General features: G+C 35.2%; 2 protein-coding genes across 11 annotated transcripts in view; both read right to left on the bottom strand.

Moving 5' to 3' along the window:
* Positions 1–263: 263 nt before the first annotated feature.
* Positions 264–15,395, bottom strand: part of LOC18438855 (RNA helicase family protein) — a 92,647-nt gene continuing 77,515 nt past the window's right edge. For 9 of the 10 annotated variants that reach the window (XR_016043026.1, XR_016043027.1, XM_088849998.1 and 6 more), the window contains 6 exons: positions 7,905–8,064; positions 3,792–4,065; positions 3,478–3,670; positions 1,411–1,597; positions 761–1,129; positions 264–674 (listed from right to left, as the gene is read on the bottom strand). Coding sequence is in view for 7 of the 10 variants with exons in the window: in XM_088849998.1 (XP_088706124.1) it covers positions 519–674; positions 761–1,129; positions 1,411–1,597; positions 3,478–3,670; positions 3,792–4,065; positions 7,905–8,064 (1,339 nt within the window). In the remaining 3 variants the exon portion in view is untranslated. The remainder of the gene's footprint in view (positions 675–760; positions 1,130–1,410; positions 1,598–3,477; positions 3,671–3,791; positions 4,066–7,904; positions 8,065–15,395) is intronic. The other variant, XR_016043025.1, reaches the window with a different exon arrangement.
* Positions 9,560–10,969, bottom strand: LOC148780070 (uncharacterized). Its single transcript, XM_088850005.1, has 4 exons — positions 10,810–10,969; positions 10,608–10,717; positions 10,429–10,504; positions 9,560–10,339 (listed from the first exon to the last, which is right to left on the bottom strand). Exons 1-4 carry the CDS (start codon positions 10,967–10,969, stop codon positions 9,834–9,836), a joined length of 852 nt encoding a protein of 283 aa, XP_088706131.1. The 3' UTR covers positions 9,560–9,833.

The following is a 15,395-nucleotide window of genomic DNA, read 5'->3' as shown; positions in this document are numbered from 1 at the left end:
GCTGGCAACAGGCAAGAAATTGAAGCAATGGCCTCCGGTTCCTCCTGAATGCAAAACAATTGAGTCCGTGTGGGAAGGTACGTTAGTTACTATTCAAACCTTGGACAAGCTTCAACCGTTGATGGACCTCAACCCCTGTAGGACCTGATTTTGACAAACAATGGTCACAGCAACACATCATATACAAACACTGAAAGGGAAATATCACATGCAAGCAACCATGTAACACACAATCCTAAATACAGGAAGGAAGCACAGAAATATAAGAAGAAATAACTCTTATATATTAATATTCAGTTCTGAGAATATACCCACATGATATCACAAGTTTAAATTTATGGCGATAGAAAAATACTGGGGGACAATTATCTTTGGTTCCTGAAAAGAAATAAAAATTCTAAGACAAAAGATCAATTAAGATGGCATGAAAAGACTATTCCGGCAGCCGAAGGCATGACTATAGATGTTTGGATTCAGTGGTAATGCTTGAATTGAAAAAGATGGATTGATCAGTTTGTTCAACTTCTACCCCTGCGATTTGTGTGTTGCTTCACATTTGGGTTGTTCAGTAATTCAATAGCAGCAGCCACAACCCCTTTGCCCTCAGATGGAATGTCCAGCTCAGGATCTTCAATCTTCCTCTGAAGAAGCTTGTCAAGTTCCCATCTCAATTTCTGAGACACCCATTTCCAGTAAATCAGAGCAGGGTGTAAAGGCAACAAATAGAAAAAATGAAGTCTAATTGACCAAGAAATCAAACCTGTATCAGTTGCAACACACTCTTGGAAGCTGAGAAATGAAGGTAACCTCCAAGCATCTCTATGCCTTCTCCAGTTTGGCTTGCCAAAAGATTGCCACCAAAAAGGAGCAAAGCATAGTCGGATATGTTGGTCGAGTCCCTGATATATATGCTGGATGTTTTGACCTTCTCACTGTAGACCATGTAAGGGAGAGGGAATTGCTGAACCACAGCATTGACAGAAGATGGGTGCATATCTACCTGGCCCACCTCTTTACTGTAGAATGCCGTCCTCTTTCCTCTTCTCTTACACTGCAGGACATTGGGGTAAAGGCCTGCACATAGTATGGCGCACACCATCTCCACGTCCTCACTGTAGACATTGTATTCCTACAAAAACAAGAGAATTGTATCCTCGAGAGAGAGAGAGAGATCTGGTGATTTCAATTTCTGCATTGCAATCCTGCATTTATGGTTTGCATGCAAACAGGAGCAAGACTGTAGGAGGATGCCAGTAGGACTTATTTGTTTTATTCACATAAAGTGTCCCCAAGCCATTTGAGCACACGCCATCTATGCAATATATGCAGTAGATAATGCATGGACCACGTACCAGCCTTTCCTAGACTAATAGAATGTTCATAACAAAAAGAAAGAAGAAAAGAATCTACCTTGAGTCCTCTTCCTTTGTTAAGGAAGCCAATATCTGAGAGTAGACGACAAAATTGGTTTCTCATATCCTCCATCATCTGCAAGGTTATGGGGGATAAGAAATTCTCCCAACAGAACTGCCTTTCCCTGCCATTACGCTTGGCATGCTGCCATGCCTCAAATGCCCTAAGGAGCGCAATGTGGTCACTGCAAAAGAGATTGTGGTCTCAACATCATAGAGTTTGTCATCTCTACATTTTTCATCTTAATTTTATATATTCATGAACTATATAACACATGGGCAAGCTTTCTATGCTTCCCCTACAACATGAAACTTATATACTTCCCCTTATCCAACCGTCCATTCTGAATGGAGGGCCAAGATTGCCCCAATCACAATGTCACATCTCTACACTATTTTATTTTTAATATTTTTTCTATAAACTATTTTTGAGACCAAAATTTGTACGCGCACTAGCCAAAAATATATAAAAAATATGTCCAATAAAATAAAATGACCAAAATACCCCTGAAAGTTTTAAGGGGTATTTTGGTCAATATTTTATCGAAAATGTTTTTTAAATTGTTTTCATAGGTGCTCCCCAATGAGAAGATGGCAGTACCGAATTTCATATTCATACAATTTTTATAAAAAAAAATTAAAAAAAAAATACTTTGAGACGTCGGATCTAAGATCAAACGGTGAGTGGCTCTCTTGATCAAAATTGGACGGCTGGATGGTAGGGGAAGCATAGATCTTCTATGCTGTAGGGAAAGTATGGAAACCTTTCCCATAACACATTATGGAAAACTGTCAATCTATAAGGATACAATTTATGGTATAATACATCTATCCCAATCATTGCCATGATATAACACAGCATACTGCCTTATCAAGAATACTTAGCCCACTTTATGATGCTCTACAGTTTATTCCCCTGCCCTTTGTTTGCTCGTCTCGCACACAATACTTTTTTTTGGTTATCTTTTGGGTTACTCTCTTGGAGCACACTTAAATTTATTTACTGCTTCCTGTGTTTTTACTGCTGCAGGAGCAACATAATTTCCTTTGCGGGGCATAGCAAGAAAATCAGCTAGCAGGGGATGGGAAAGAAAATGGAATGACATTTTTCCTTGGATAGCCAACCCCAATGAATTGGGATAAGGTTTGGATGATGATGATGATGACATTTTTCTTTGGATAGACGAATACGTTTGTTCAACAAAGGGGCAAAATTTATGGCCTGAACAGAATTGTGATTGGCAAAGGATCAGAGGGCAGGAATTTTTGAGACAACGAGGCCCTAGAAACATGGCTGGTTAAGGATAAGTCACCGGCATTGAGGCACTTGAATTTATTGGGAGAGGGAGACCTATATAAAAAAGCTATAGTTAATCATATTGCCAGTCATAATTCATGTGCTTTCTAGTCCTTTTTTGGTGTGTTGTGACTTGGTGGCTGTAATTTCCTCCATTTTTCTTCCTACTACATAATATACAACACAGCCCAAAGAGGTTCTCGCTCCATTGCTCAGGAATCTATTCTCATCCCCAAAGATGACATCCTGAGTAATTTCTAATAACGGTCACCCTTCTTTGCCATCCTCTCTTTTTCTGTCCCCACCTTTCCAGGCATTCTCTCTACTCGTATGAAAAACTACAAACTTCCTTCTCTCTAGTAATCGCAGCCTCAAGCTGAGGCATTAAGATGCACCCATAAGACCGCCTCAGAGAACTTGAAAATAGTTTCCATTGAAGATCTGGCATTTGATTAATTTTCCAGATTAATGCACCACTATTGCATAAAAAGCAATCAGCCGTATGCAAACCGCATGACAAACAGTCAAAATTAGTTATATTGTACGTGAAGTCAAAATTAATTAGTTCTTTGCTCTACTTAGTTGAGGTGCAACTGTGTAGTTTGTGTCAGTCTTTTGTATCCTAATAGTTAGCAACTCAAGTAGTTGAAGGTCATAACAATAGTTACATATGATATGGACACTACAATTTAAAAATGATAAGTGAATTTTGATTAGATATTCTCTGATTCTCCCGAAAAGTAACCAGGATCACGAATTAGTAGAAACCTGTATGAATCTCCAGCAAATGATCTTTTTGCCTCATCAGCTTCTTCTTTCCTGTTGAGTGGAAGGACAAATGGGTCACGGTGTGCAAGAGCCGCTGCAATTGTTAATGCAGGATCCAGACATTGAAAGATGGATGCCAAAAGAAGCATTTTTCCAATATTAGGATCCACAGGCAAGGAGCAAAGATGATGACCTATCAGTAGAATCACAGAGAATTTCAGATCAAAGAACAAAGGAAAAGAAGATGAAGCAAAAGACATCATTGAATCCTTCAACCATGATACTCGTATTATTTTCTGCACATAGCCACATACCTAGAGGGGTTAGCTCCTCCGTATCATCCAAAGCTCCTATTATCTTCAAAAGATCAATAGCATTTTGAACAGAAAGAGGATCAGGGGGCTGCAGGGCCTTGGCCAAGAAAGACGCAATGTTCCCAAGCTGTAAACTTTTTATGTTAAGGCATAACTCCTGTAATAGTGTTCGAAGAATTTCAGGCAACTGATATTGGGGCATCGCATCATAAATGATCCTCGGGTAAAGACGATAACAAACTCCAGGCTGCACACGCCCAGCACGGCCTCGTCTCTATGAAAATGTCAAATTGCATTAGGAAGACTCTCTCTCTCTCTCTCACTCACTATCAATATATATATATATATATATATATATCAAATTTCAAGTCATTAGGATTTTTAGAAAAAAGATTAAAATTCAAATATGAAATACAATCATGACCATCAGATCAGCCCAGATGCAATTTGGGCCATTAGGCTTACACTATTCTATTAGCTGGTGGGCTGATAGGATCTTTTCCCTATATATATATTGAACAATCACATACAAAACTTAAAGATGTACCCTAAAAAGTATTTTTTTAACCTACTTAATGTAGGGCATCCATTGGGTAAGATGCTTATATCTAGGCCTTCGAAGGAACTTTATCCTTTTCCAAATTATGTAGATGGTTTTGTTACCATTAAATAAATAATGCTAAAAAAGAAAAAACTGATTGAGTTCCTAAAAGCCTATATTTTAGAATTAACCAAATGGACGGTCCAAGTCATTGTTTGGACAGGGCCTCATTTTGTCCATATGTAAGGTGCAAATTTATTTATTATTTTTATTTATTTTTGCGAGTGATTGTTGAGATTAAGAGAGCCTATGGAAAATCTGGGGGTCATACAAATGCCGAAAAGATGGTTTTCTAGATGTGTGGTTTCATTATATTACAATGACACTATGACATGAAATCATTCATATATATAAGTTTGCCTACCACCCCGTGGGAGCAAATGCACAGTTTGCTCCCTTCGGGCAAAATTCATATTAGTAATATGTTTTTGAGCCCCAAGTTTTGGGGATGTAGCACTAATAACGAACCTTAAAGAAAAAAAAATTAAATAAGACTAACGTCTCAAAAAAGTTAATATCCCAAGATTGAACAAGAACCATCCAATTCTTAGAGACCAACAACTAGGTTCTTAAGAACTTAAATCCGATTTTTTTTCATGAAGATAATCATATGATGATACTTAGATGGATCCTAAAATTTTGGATAAAAAAGATTCATCCTAAGTAACGCATTCGCCTGAAGGAGTTGTTGTAATATATATATATATATGAAGCGTCTACGCAACACCTATGGGCGAAATGATATAGTGAATTCGCCCATAGGTCAATCGCCGTCCGAAAAAATCGGCCGGCATGCATTTTTTGACCGCCACGGACCTAGCATGTCTGTGGCGATACCGTCATGGACATACTAGGTCTGTAGCGGTAAAAAAATCACATGGAACCGCAACGAACGTTGCGTCGTCTGTTGTGGGTCCATTCAATAAACCGCCACGAATATAGCAAGTTTGTGGCGATGGTGAAACACTGTAGCATTTCGCCTATAGGCATTTTTAGGTTTTTCCATATCTATAAATATATATATATATATATATATATACACACACACACACACACATATATAAGGACGATTTGGTTGAAGTATAAACTTAGCATGTAGAGCCCCTGTACATCATAGTTGACGCAGATGATCTGGAAATCCTGATTGATAATGGAGCCTCTTTCAATGCTGTCCCCTTACAACTGTTAGAATTCTAGGCCATTTTGTTTTGCCATCAGACATTGTCGTGTGCTTTTATGATGATGGCACAAGGGATTCCTTAGGGATCCCAGCACGCATGTGAATATTTTGAGTTTGTCGTCCTATATATTCACCTATAAATATATGGGTAGTGCTTTCATGCAACGGTTGTATCATAGTATAATGCAACCATACTTCTAGAAAATCATGTTTGTGGGTTTCTGTATGACCCAAAATTTTGGACACACTCTCTTCATCTTAATAGTCAAACTAAAAAAAAAACAAACACTAATTTGCACCCTATATATGGTCAAAATGAGTCCCCTCCAATAATGAAACTAGACCGTCCATTGATGAATTTCAAGATCTAGGCCTTTATGAATTCAAAATCATGTTTTTCTTTCTAAATATTGTTAATCTAATGATGATAAAGTTATCAAAAATTTTGGAAAGAAAAAAGATCATTCTAAGGCCTAGATCTAAGCATCTCATCAAAATGGACAACCTATGTTAATTGGGCTAAAAAAATACTTCTAGGTTGTGTTTTCAAATTTTTCTTTTTTGTGATTTTTCATAAGAATGGAAAGAGTATATTATAAAATTTGGATCAAACAAATGGCCCTAACATGGTTTTTGAAGGTTGTTGCATTATATTACTATACAACAGTTGCATGAGATCACTACCCTATATATATATATATATATATATATATATATATATATATATATATATATATATATATATGGATGGGAAAGGCTGAAATTAGCCCACTAGCTCACAGTAACATATGAGCCCAATGGCCTAGAATGAATCTGAGCCGATCTAATGATCACAACCTCATTTCATATTTGAATTTTAGTTAGGCATCCATTTTTCTTATCAAGGCGCACTTAATAAAAATATTAAAAAAACAATTCGCAAAAATAAATTGACCAAAATACCCCTAAAAAGTTCAAGGGTATTTTGGTCTATTTATTTTTTGCAAATTAGTTTTTTGATATATTTATAAGGTTCTCTTATTTTTAAAGAATACACGCCCAAAATTTTAAGTGATTTAGATTTGTAGAAAAAAATTAAAACTAAAATACGGAATGACGTTGTGACCGTCAGATCAACCCATATTCAATCTGAGCTGTTCAAACAACCACATTTATAAGATAGTATTTGAATTTTAATAACTATTTTTACAAGTTAGATTTACCAAAAATTTGGGGCAAGAATATAACTAACCATTATATATGAAAAAAATCTCAAAAAAATATTATCAAAAAATAAAATGACTAAACCTTAACATTCATAGGGGGTTCATGTGAATTATTTATATAATTTTTGGAGGTGGGTCTTACTGAGGCACACAGACTCTTCAAATGTGAGATCACTTTGATTTGTAGAAAAAAAAAAGTTCAACAAAAATATCTGACAATCATGGCCATTTGGTGGATCTTGGATGGTGATGAGCGATGAGCAAAGTACTACAAAAATTCGCTCAGGGGCTTTTTTTCTAATGTTAACACCCCATAGAATTTTATATTTTACATATGAAAGGGTGTGAACTGTCAAAATTACTTTAGTTGCCCCTTTTTGTTATTTTATTATAAGATTATTAAGGGTGTTTTTGTCATTAGAAAGAGTCGTCTTGATATTAACACTGAAAGACAAAAGGTATATTTATCATTTCGAGAAGAGCATATTTGAAATATTCACTAAAAATTAAGGGCATTTATATTAATAAAGTACCTGAAAATTCACTTCATAATTACCCTTGTCTTTTAGTGAAAATATCAACATTATCCTCTAATGACAAAATAACCTTATTCATTTTATAAATATTGAAAATTAAATGGGAAACTATAGTTTTAACAGTTCACATCCCTCTCTAAATGCAACCTATGGGATTTTATAGGGTTGTTAACAATAGAAAAACCCTATATATGTATATATAGGGTTTTGTTAGGCTACACTTGATACCCTTACCCATGTAGAGACTTTTTTGTCTAAGGGTATTTTAGATAATTAATCAAGGGCAATTTGGAAAGTCTTGACAGAAATAGAAGTATTTATTAACTATAATGGAGAGCGACATCATTCACATAACGTGTGACATCACCCATATAGAGCATTAATTGCTTTTTAATCACTAATATGATGCCACTAATTTTCTTATAAAAACATCTACTCTACCTGTCCTAATGCCTAAACATGCCTTTGCTCCAAAAATTTTGTATCGCAAAAGTAAAGGCAATGATTGTTCAAAAATGTTGAATACATCAAAGAATTACTTCATGTGTAGGAGCATATATAAAAGATGATAAATTGATAAATATTGTTGACCTGAAGTGCTGAAGCCTTAGAAATCCATGACGGTAAAAGGCAAGCTAGCTTGTTCAGAGCATCGTAGCTGGTTTCTTTAGCCTTTCCACAATCAATCACAAACACAACATCATTGATAGTGATACTGCTTTCTGCAATATTTGTTGCAATCACAATTTTCCTGCATGTGACGACTTCGAAGATGACTAATATTTGTTGGCATCTTATGGAAAGAAAACGATAACACTAAAACTATTTACTTATTGCATGTTATACCAATGAAAACATGACAAATTTCCTCGAAACAAAGGTTTAAAATAACAAATATTACATAAGATATTCCACAAGTTTTTCTTTCTCCAACTCCTTAAAGGAGTAGCAAAAAGCTGAAATTCACAAACACCCACTGAATAAAGTTATGGTATGGAAAATTCAAATAAAATGCACCAAATATGGAAAAAACAATAGCAACTAAATTTTCCCATGTTGGATGATGGCCAATGCCAGAATCTAGACATACAAAAAATATTACTATAGACCAGAGATTTCAGGTTCAATTGTTTCAAGATGAGCCTTTGCATTAAACATGTTCAAACTCGAGTGCCTAGCAAGGAACATTGGTGGATTGTGGTTAAATCTTGTTACAATTGTTGTTATCAGGATATTATCATGATTGTCTCTTTTATAGGCAATTTGTCCAATAACTACCGGGACTTTAATATAATAAACATTATACTATTTATCATGGAATATTTTTTATTAGGGTAAGTATGAATTCAAATTATACACAATTTAAAACACAAATACATAAATAATTTTATAAATGATAAAGTTGACAACATTTTTTAATGTATAACAAAATGTTTTTTTAAAAAAAATGACTCTTTAACTGACATGTTTCTTTTCAAATTCAAATTGATACCATGTTATTATCGAGAGAATATTTTATCATGATAATAATATGAAGCATTAATATCAGGATAAATTGATTTATCGGCATGTTATCAGTATTAAACCTTATCAATATATAAGTTCAATTTATGGGAGACATTGGGCACTAAGGGAATAAATATCACCAAATCACTTGAGGAAGCCAAGTTCTGTGTCGTTCTACTTTATTGACAGTGACATATAGCAGTCAGCAGAAATAAAAATGACAAATCTCATATGAATTTGTAACAAGTAACAACTATAGTCAGATGAACATTACAAAATTACACACTTTTTGTCTTTTCATTTTCCTTCTAATCTAAATGGCTTTGAATGGAGGTTGGACACAACCACCTAGTAATTTCATTCAAGAAATTCAGTTCAACCAGTGGTTTAAAAAGCGGATCGGTGACCCGGATCGGGCACCTCAAAAACCCATCCGGATCGGTGAATCGACGATCCGGATCCGGAATCGGTCGCATCTTTCGGATTAAGCCTTAAAAAAAATCCGAAAAAATTATTAAAATTCATTATAAATGTTGTTTTTTAAGAATTCAATAAGAAATGGGGGTACTCCATTAAGAATTTTTATTTCTTTACATGAATATGCGAATATTGATATGTTCTTTCCCTGCATGAACTACTATTAACCATTTAATTTGCATCACACAAAAGGATAAACATAGAAATATCATGGATTAAGTATATCATCATACATGGATTACAATAAAGCATGCAATTCGTACCATACGATCTAAAAATAAAATGACAGACGGCGTCGTTCTTCATCTTGGTCACGCTGGTGCCATTGATTGAATTTGCGTGACAATTCATTGACTCGTTCTAAAAACGAATCATCCAAATTAAGGGCACCTGAATATATCCAAATCCCTAAGTGTTAGTGTTTTGTTGTGGTCCTAATCCAAAATCCCCGAAGATTATCCATCCTTCATGCTCACCTACACTGTCATGCTCATCCCTACCCTCTTGCTGTTGGGACTCGATATGTGAATAATTTGGCTAGGATTGGGTGGCCTCAAAATCATCATCTCTCTCATTTTCCCTTAGACCCCCTTCCCACTCTCCCTCATTAGGTGTAATTTCACCGACATCTCCAACGAATTGTGAATATATTGGTGGGCTGCTTCCTCTTTCATGCTGCTCATCACCTTCTTCAAGATCTTCCTCACCGATAGCCTCAAGGAACGCTCTCTTGTACAACACTGGCTCCTCTTCTTCTACTACCCATTGTTCTACTGTGTCTGTGACAAATATTGCGCCCAAGTCTATTGGCCTATAGTCTTCAAGCTTCCTTCTTATTTGTCGCTCTCGGAGGTTTAAGTTGTAATGAGCGTAGACTAGTTTATGAAGCTTCCCCGAAGCGAGTTGATTCCTCCTAGTGTGCAACCATTGGAACGTACTCCAGTTTCGCTCACACCCAGTAGCAGAACATGTCTGGGAGAGCACCTTGATTGCTATCCTCTTTAAGTGAGGTGCATCACTACTATATATCTCCCACCATTCAGCTGGATTAAAATGCAAAAAAGATTGTAAGGGCAAGAACAATTCATAAGATTAAATATATGAATAAACAAAATATTAGTTAGGGAATAACCTGGATCCATCTTAGTTCGAGAATTCCTGGCAAGTCTAGTTCCGAAGGATCCTGTAGCATCCCTATACATAGCAAGCTAAAACATAATATTTCGTTTTAGTGCATTATTCCTCACAAATTTAACAACTCAATCAAGTTCTTACCGAAATATTAAATAAAACCTCTTGTATTGCTGCTACCTGGTTTCGATGGCTTCTCTCCAACCTGGCAATAATGTATTTGACCCCTTCAATAATCTTGTGGGGATGCTTAGGTGTCAAATAGAAAAATTTTGGGTTGAAGTAGTAACCTAAAAAATATATACATAGAGAAAGGTCATTTAAAATTTTATAAAAAAATAATTTAGAATGAAACATTCTAATGATATAAATATACATTTACCTGCAAAATGAATTGGACGTCCAAATTTGGTGTTCCACCTTCCTTCTATAATCTTGATCACTTTACTAGCAAAACTACATTTCTCCTCAATAGTTGATTTGGCCCTCTCGATACCTTCGTCAAGGATGCCCATGGTAGCTCTCTTGTCAGCATCTACCATTCTTAACACCGTGACCAAAGGGGCAGTGGCCCCTACGACACTAGAACATCGAGACCAAAACCTCCTATTTGAGACTAAGCCGTCCACTTTTAGCCCGATGGACTTCGAGAGGCGGTCATTTAACCACTCTTCACTGGTAAACAATCTCTTTAATGCACCTTCAGATTCCTGAATGGAGTCCACAACCAAGTAATTTGTTGCAAAGCAGGTTATGACAGGCTTGATTATCTCTTTTTGCTTAGATTGTTCTCTGAACAAAAATAAAATTTTAAAGTGGTTATATATAAATCTTGACACCAACCTCGCTTCCTATAGAGTCTCCTTCATAATTTTGATCTCACCGATCTCCTCTAACATAAGATCGATGCTGTGTGCAGCACACGGGATCGATAATAGATGCTTCCGCTTATCCATCAACTTGCTGCCTGCAGAAACACATGCGCGCGCAATGTCCGTAATAAACTGGACTACGTGCTTATCTCCCACCTCCTCCACTAGCTGATCATATAGTCGTACCAAGAAGTTTGCATCCTTTTTTATCCCTGATACGTCTTTGCTAGACAAAAAAGCTGTACCTTTTGGGGAATAAGCCAAGAAGTTAAAAAGCTCATTTTTGCTAACTTTATTCAACCAACCATAACTCATGAGAGTAATGCCTGTTCTTGGCCAACTCTGTTTATATTTTTCAATCCACTTTCTAACTTCTTCCACCTCTTCATCTAAGATTGGCCCACTGAGCTCATATGTCGTCCGGGGTTTTATCCTGATCCTAGCTCTCTGGATTGCGTTGACCATAGGTAGAAAATATGGGCTATTGGTTGCATCAAAGGAGATCCCTTTATCGTAGAACCATTTACCAACATATCTGCCCAACAGGTTCCTCGTACCTTTCACCATGCCTTTGAGGGTCATCTGTTGTGATTTAGGCTTTGAGAGAAATGGGTCTATACGACCATGACCGGCAATACTGACACTCCTAGATAAGCTAGAAACAATTTCTTCAACGTTTGATTCCTCTTGATACATATTGCCATCAACCCCTCCATACATATTTGAGCTGGGCCCGCCATACATGCTCGAGCTGGGCCCACCATGCACATCTGAGCTAGGCCCACCATGCATGCCCACGTCATAACTACCAGGCATTCTAAACCCGTGTTCCCTATGGTATGTTTCTTGTAAACTCATCCTTGTGGCCATCTCCAAGTCATTATTATATTGCTCTTTTGGATCATTCCAGCTTGATGACGTATATAAACTAGCTATCTCCTCATCCAGCCTCTGCTTTGTAATTTTTTTACCTTTGGTAGCCTTGAAAAATGCCGCCATCTGCTTTCTTACATTACTAGGGACACTATTGTACACAGAAACATCTCCCTTAACTCCTGCCAAGTGGTGCTTGAACCTATGTACCCCACTACTTATCACTCTTTGGCAGTAATTGCAAATAATTGTCTTTTTTGCTGGGATCAAGTTTGACCCCAAGTTGCCATGTAAGGTCCTCCGTAGATCTTGCCATGGTTCAACTGTTTTAATATGTAAAGGGTTAAAAATTAACCTAACAGTTCAACATGAAAAATAATCACCATGCGTAGTGATAATATGTAGGGGTAGTTCATGAAGTTATATTTGTTGTTAATGCAAAATACTTCTATTGATAAAAATATTTTAGTTCCTACTGGCAAAACTAATTTATTTATGCAACATTATAGATAGAAATAGCCTATATCAGGCGCTACATATAGAACAAAAAATTTACATTGATATATTATCAATAAAAAATATATTTACAATGGTATAGTAATTCACAATGCCAGTACAGATGGACTCGTCACAAATCTTTATTTTGATAAACATGAATTAGTTCCTACTGAGAAAAAAATTTATAATAATATAGTCATCTATAATGCCACTACACGTATATTTGACACAAAAAACATTAACAATGATATAGTCATTCACAATGCCACAAATAAATTTACAATGATATAGTGGGCACAATCCCAACTCAATTAAAATGATCACAAATAGTCCTACATCTCAATTACAAATATGCAAGATAATATAATAAAAAATGCTAGCTCCAAACATGGCTACAACTCAATAATCAAGAATATATATTCAATTTATGTATCAACATACATTTTTTACACTAAAAATTTAATAATAAAATTGAAAAATGCAAGATAATATAATTATCATACATGCCACAATTTTTTAACTATGATATTCACTTTAATTCCTCATGATAAAATAGTTTAACAACATGTATTTTTGCATTAAAAATTAAAAATACATTTTTAATGCAACACTGCTTAAAACTATAATACAGTTTAACATCATGTATTTGTTAATGTATTTTTTGGCATTAACAACAAATTAAAAAATACAGTTTTGCTTTAAAAATATAATAACATGTCTTTTTTTGCATAAATAATCTAACATGCAATTTTTTGCACTAAAACTTTAACAATAAAAATTAAAAATACTGTTTAATTCCTCATGATAATCAAAACCTGGTCACGATTTTTACAATTTTTTAGAAAATCACGATTTTTCAAACAAATTGATCATGAATTTTTTTTTAAAAAAAAAAACTCAGTTCTTCACAGACCCACCTAACATCAGTCATTCCAACTCAAAAATCCGCCTCAAATCGAATAAATTACATCAAATTGAATACATGTTTTGATAAATTATACTATAAGGAATCAAAGCCCTATAATCTTAACACATTATCAAAAAATTAAATAAAATCGATTGAATTGAGGAAAAAGAACAAAAAAAAAGCAGTTCTTCACAGACATCAGTTATTCAATCTCAAAAATCAAGCTCAAATTTAATAAATTAGATCAAATTGAATACATGTGATGATAAACAACACTATAAGGAATCAAAACCCTATAAATTTAACACATTATTTACAAAATATTGAGTAAATTTGATAGAATGGCGGACAAAAAAAAAAAAACGGCAATCAATTTTTTCTTCACAGACATCAGTCTTTTTTTCTCAAAAATCAAGCTCCAATTGAATAAATAAAATCAAATTGAATACATGTGATGATAAACAACACTATAAGGAATCAAAATCCTATAAATTTAACACATTATTTGCAAAATATTGAGTAAATTTGATAGAATGGCAAGAAAAAAAAAAACGCACTTCTTACCTGTTTTTCGTGCACCCGTGGCTTCAAATTCAAATTTGATATGTAATCGTCCAAAATACTCACAAATTATGAACAAAAACTTCTGAACAACACTCTTACGATCGATAACCCTCAGATTTTATAAAAAATGATGCCCTCTTTTGCTTGAAATCAAAGAAATGGCGGAACCCTAAAACTCACGCTTCGTTCTTCACAGATCCAAAATTTTGTGATCAAAATCGGTAATTTTTACCGCCTTTTATTGACTGAAATGGCTAAAAAATTTAAATTAAAGCCTGCAAGATTTAATTATAAAGCTGAAAAAGATGAAAAATGATAAGAAAATGACAAAAAACCATGAAAATCGTGAAGAACACTGTGCAGCCTATGTTCTTGGGCGAGTCACTGTTGAGAACCGGTCCGACTCGACGATTCACTGTTGGGAATCGCCCAGTTCTCTCTAGACACGGGCGATTCCCGATATCGCAGTGAAACCGGCACGGGTGTGCCGATTCCCGAGTCGAACCGGGCGAGTTCAGTTCGACTCGCCAAGTTTCCAAATCCTGGTTTCAACCTTTTTTTCTCTCTCATTTGAACCAAAATAAATAAATGACATTGTAAACAACACACACTCATTCTTCTTAACTTTCTTTTCTTTTCTTTTCTTCTTTTAAGTTTTCTCATATTTGGCATTCGCATAATAGATTCTGTTTTTACAAATTTCAGAAGTTCCTTTTCAAAAGCTAACCTAGGGCATCATTGATCGCAAACATCCCAAGTTGGAGAATTACATTGTGATCCTTAATCCTTTCTCCATTACTTCATATCATCAATTCATTATTTCGATCTAGTTTATGCAGTCACACATTGCCAACAATGAATTAGTACTTCCATTTTAACCATGTCAAATAATCTTACACACCCACTTGAGAAGCACCTGAGTCAAGTAGACCCCCTAAGTTTGGAACTCTATAAACACACGAATGTCTAGACTTGGTAAGTCTACCATTGACCAAACCAGAAACTCCAGCGTTGGGGTAAGGGAGCATCCAAAATGGCAGAACGTAGCTCATTTAATACTACATTTTCTTAGTAACTGAAGTTTTGAACTTTTCTAAATATCTTTTGAATTTTCTCATGAGAAAAAGAAGAGTGGTTTTCAATCTCACGAACCATATTTGGGAATCTTAGGTATTAAAAGATTGGTTTATAAATTGACCTACAATAAAGGGAATAGCCCCATCCAAAGTGATAGCATTTACCAAATGTCATAAT

The sequence above is a fragment of the Amborella trichopoda genome, chromosome 10, assembly GCF_054954075.1.
Source record: "Amborella trichopoda isolate Santa Cruz 75 chromosome 10, AtrichopodaSantaCruz75HAP2 v2.0, whole genome shotgun sequence".
NCBI lineage: Eukaryota > Viridiplantae > Streptophyta > Magnoliopsida > Amborellales > Amborellaceae > Amborella > Amborella trichopoda.
This window is presented reverse-complemented; position numbering and strand designations above follow the sequence as displayed.

What these genes read in the sequence shown, in the direction of transcription:
- LOC148780070 (XM_088850005.1), bottom strand. Translation starts at nt 10,969, where the DNA reads ATGGTAGATGCTGACAAGAGAGCTACCATGGGCATCCTTGACGAAGGT. An exon ending in ACGTCCAATTCATTTTGCAG is followed by an intron (nt 10,718 to 10,809) that starts GTAAATGTATAT and finishes TATATTTTTTAG; the next exon opens with GTTACTACTTCAACCCAAAA. An exon ending in AGAGAAGCCATCGAAACCAG is followed by an intron (nt 10,505 to 10,607) that starts GTAGCAGCAATA and finishes ATTATGTTTTAG; the next exon opens with CTTGCTATGTATAGGGATGC.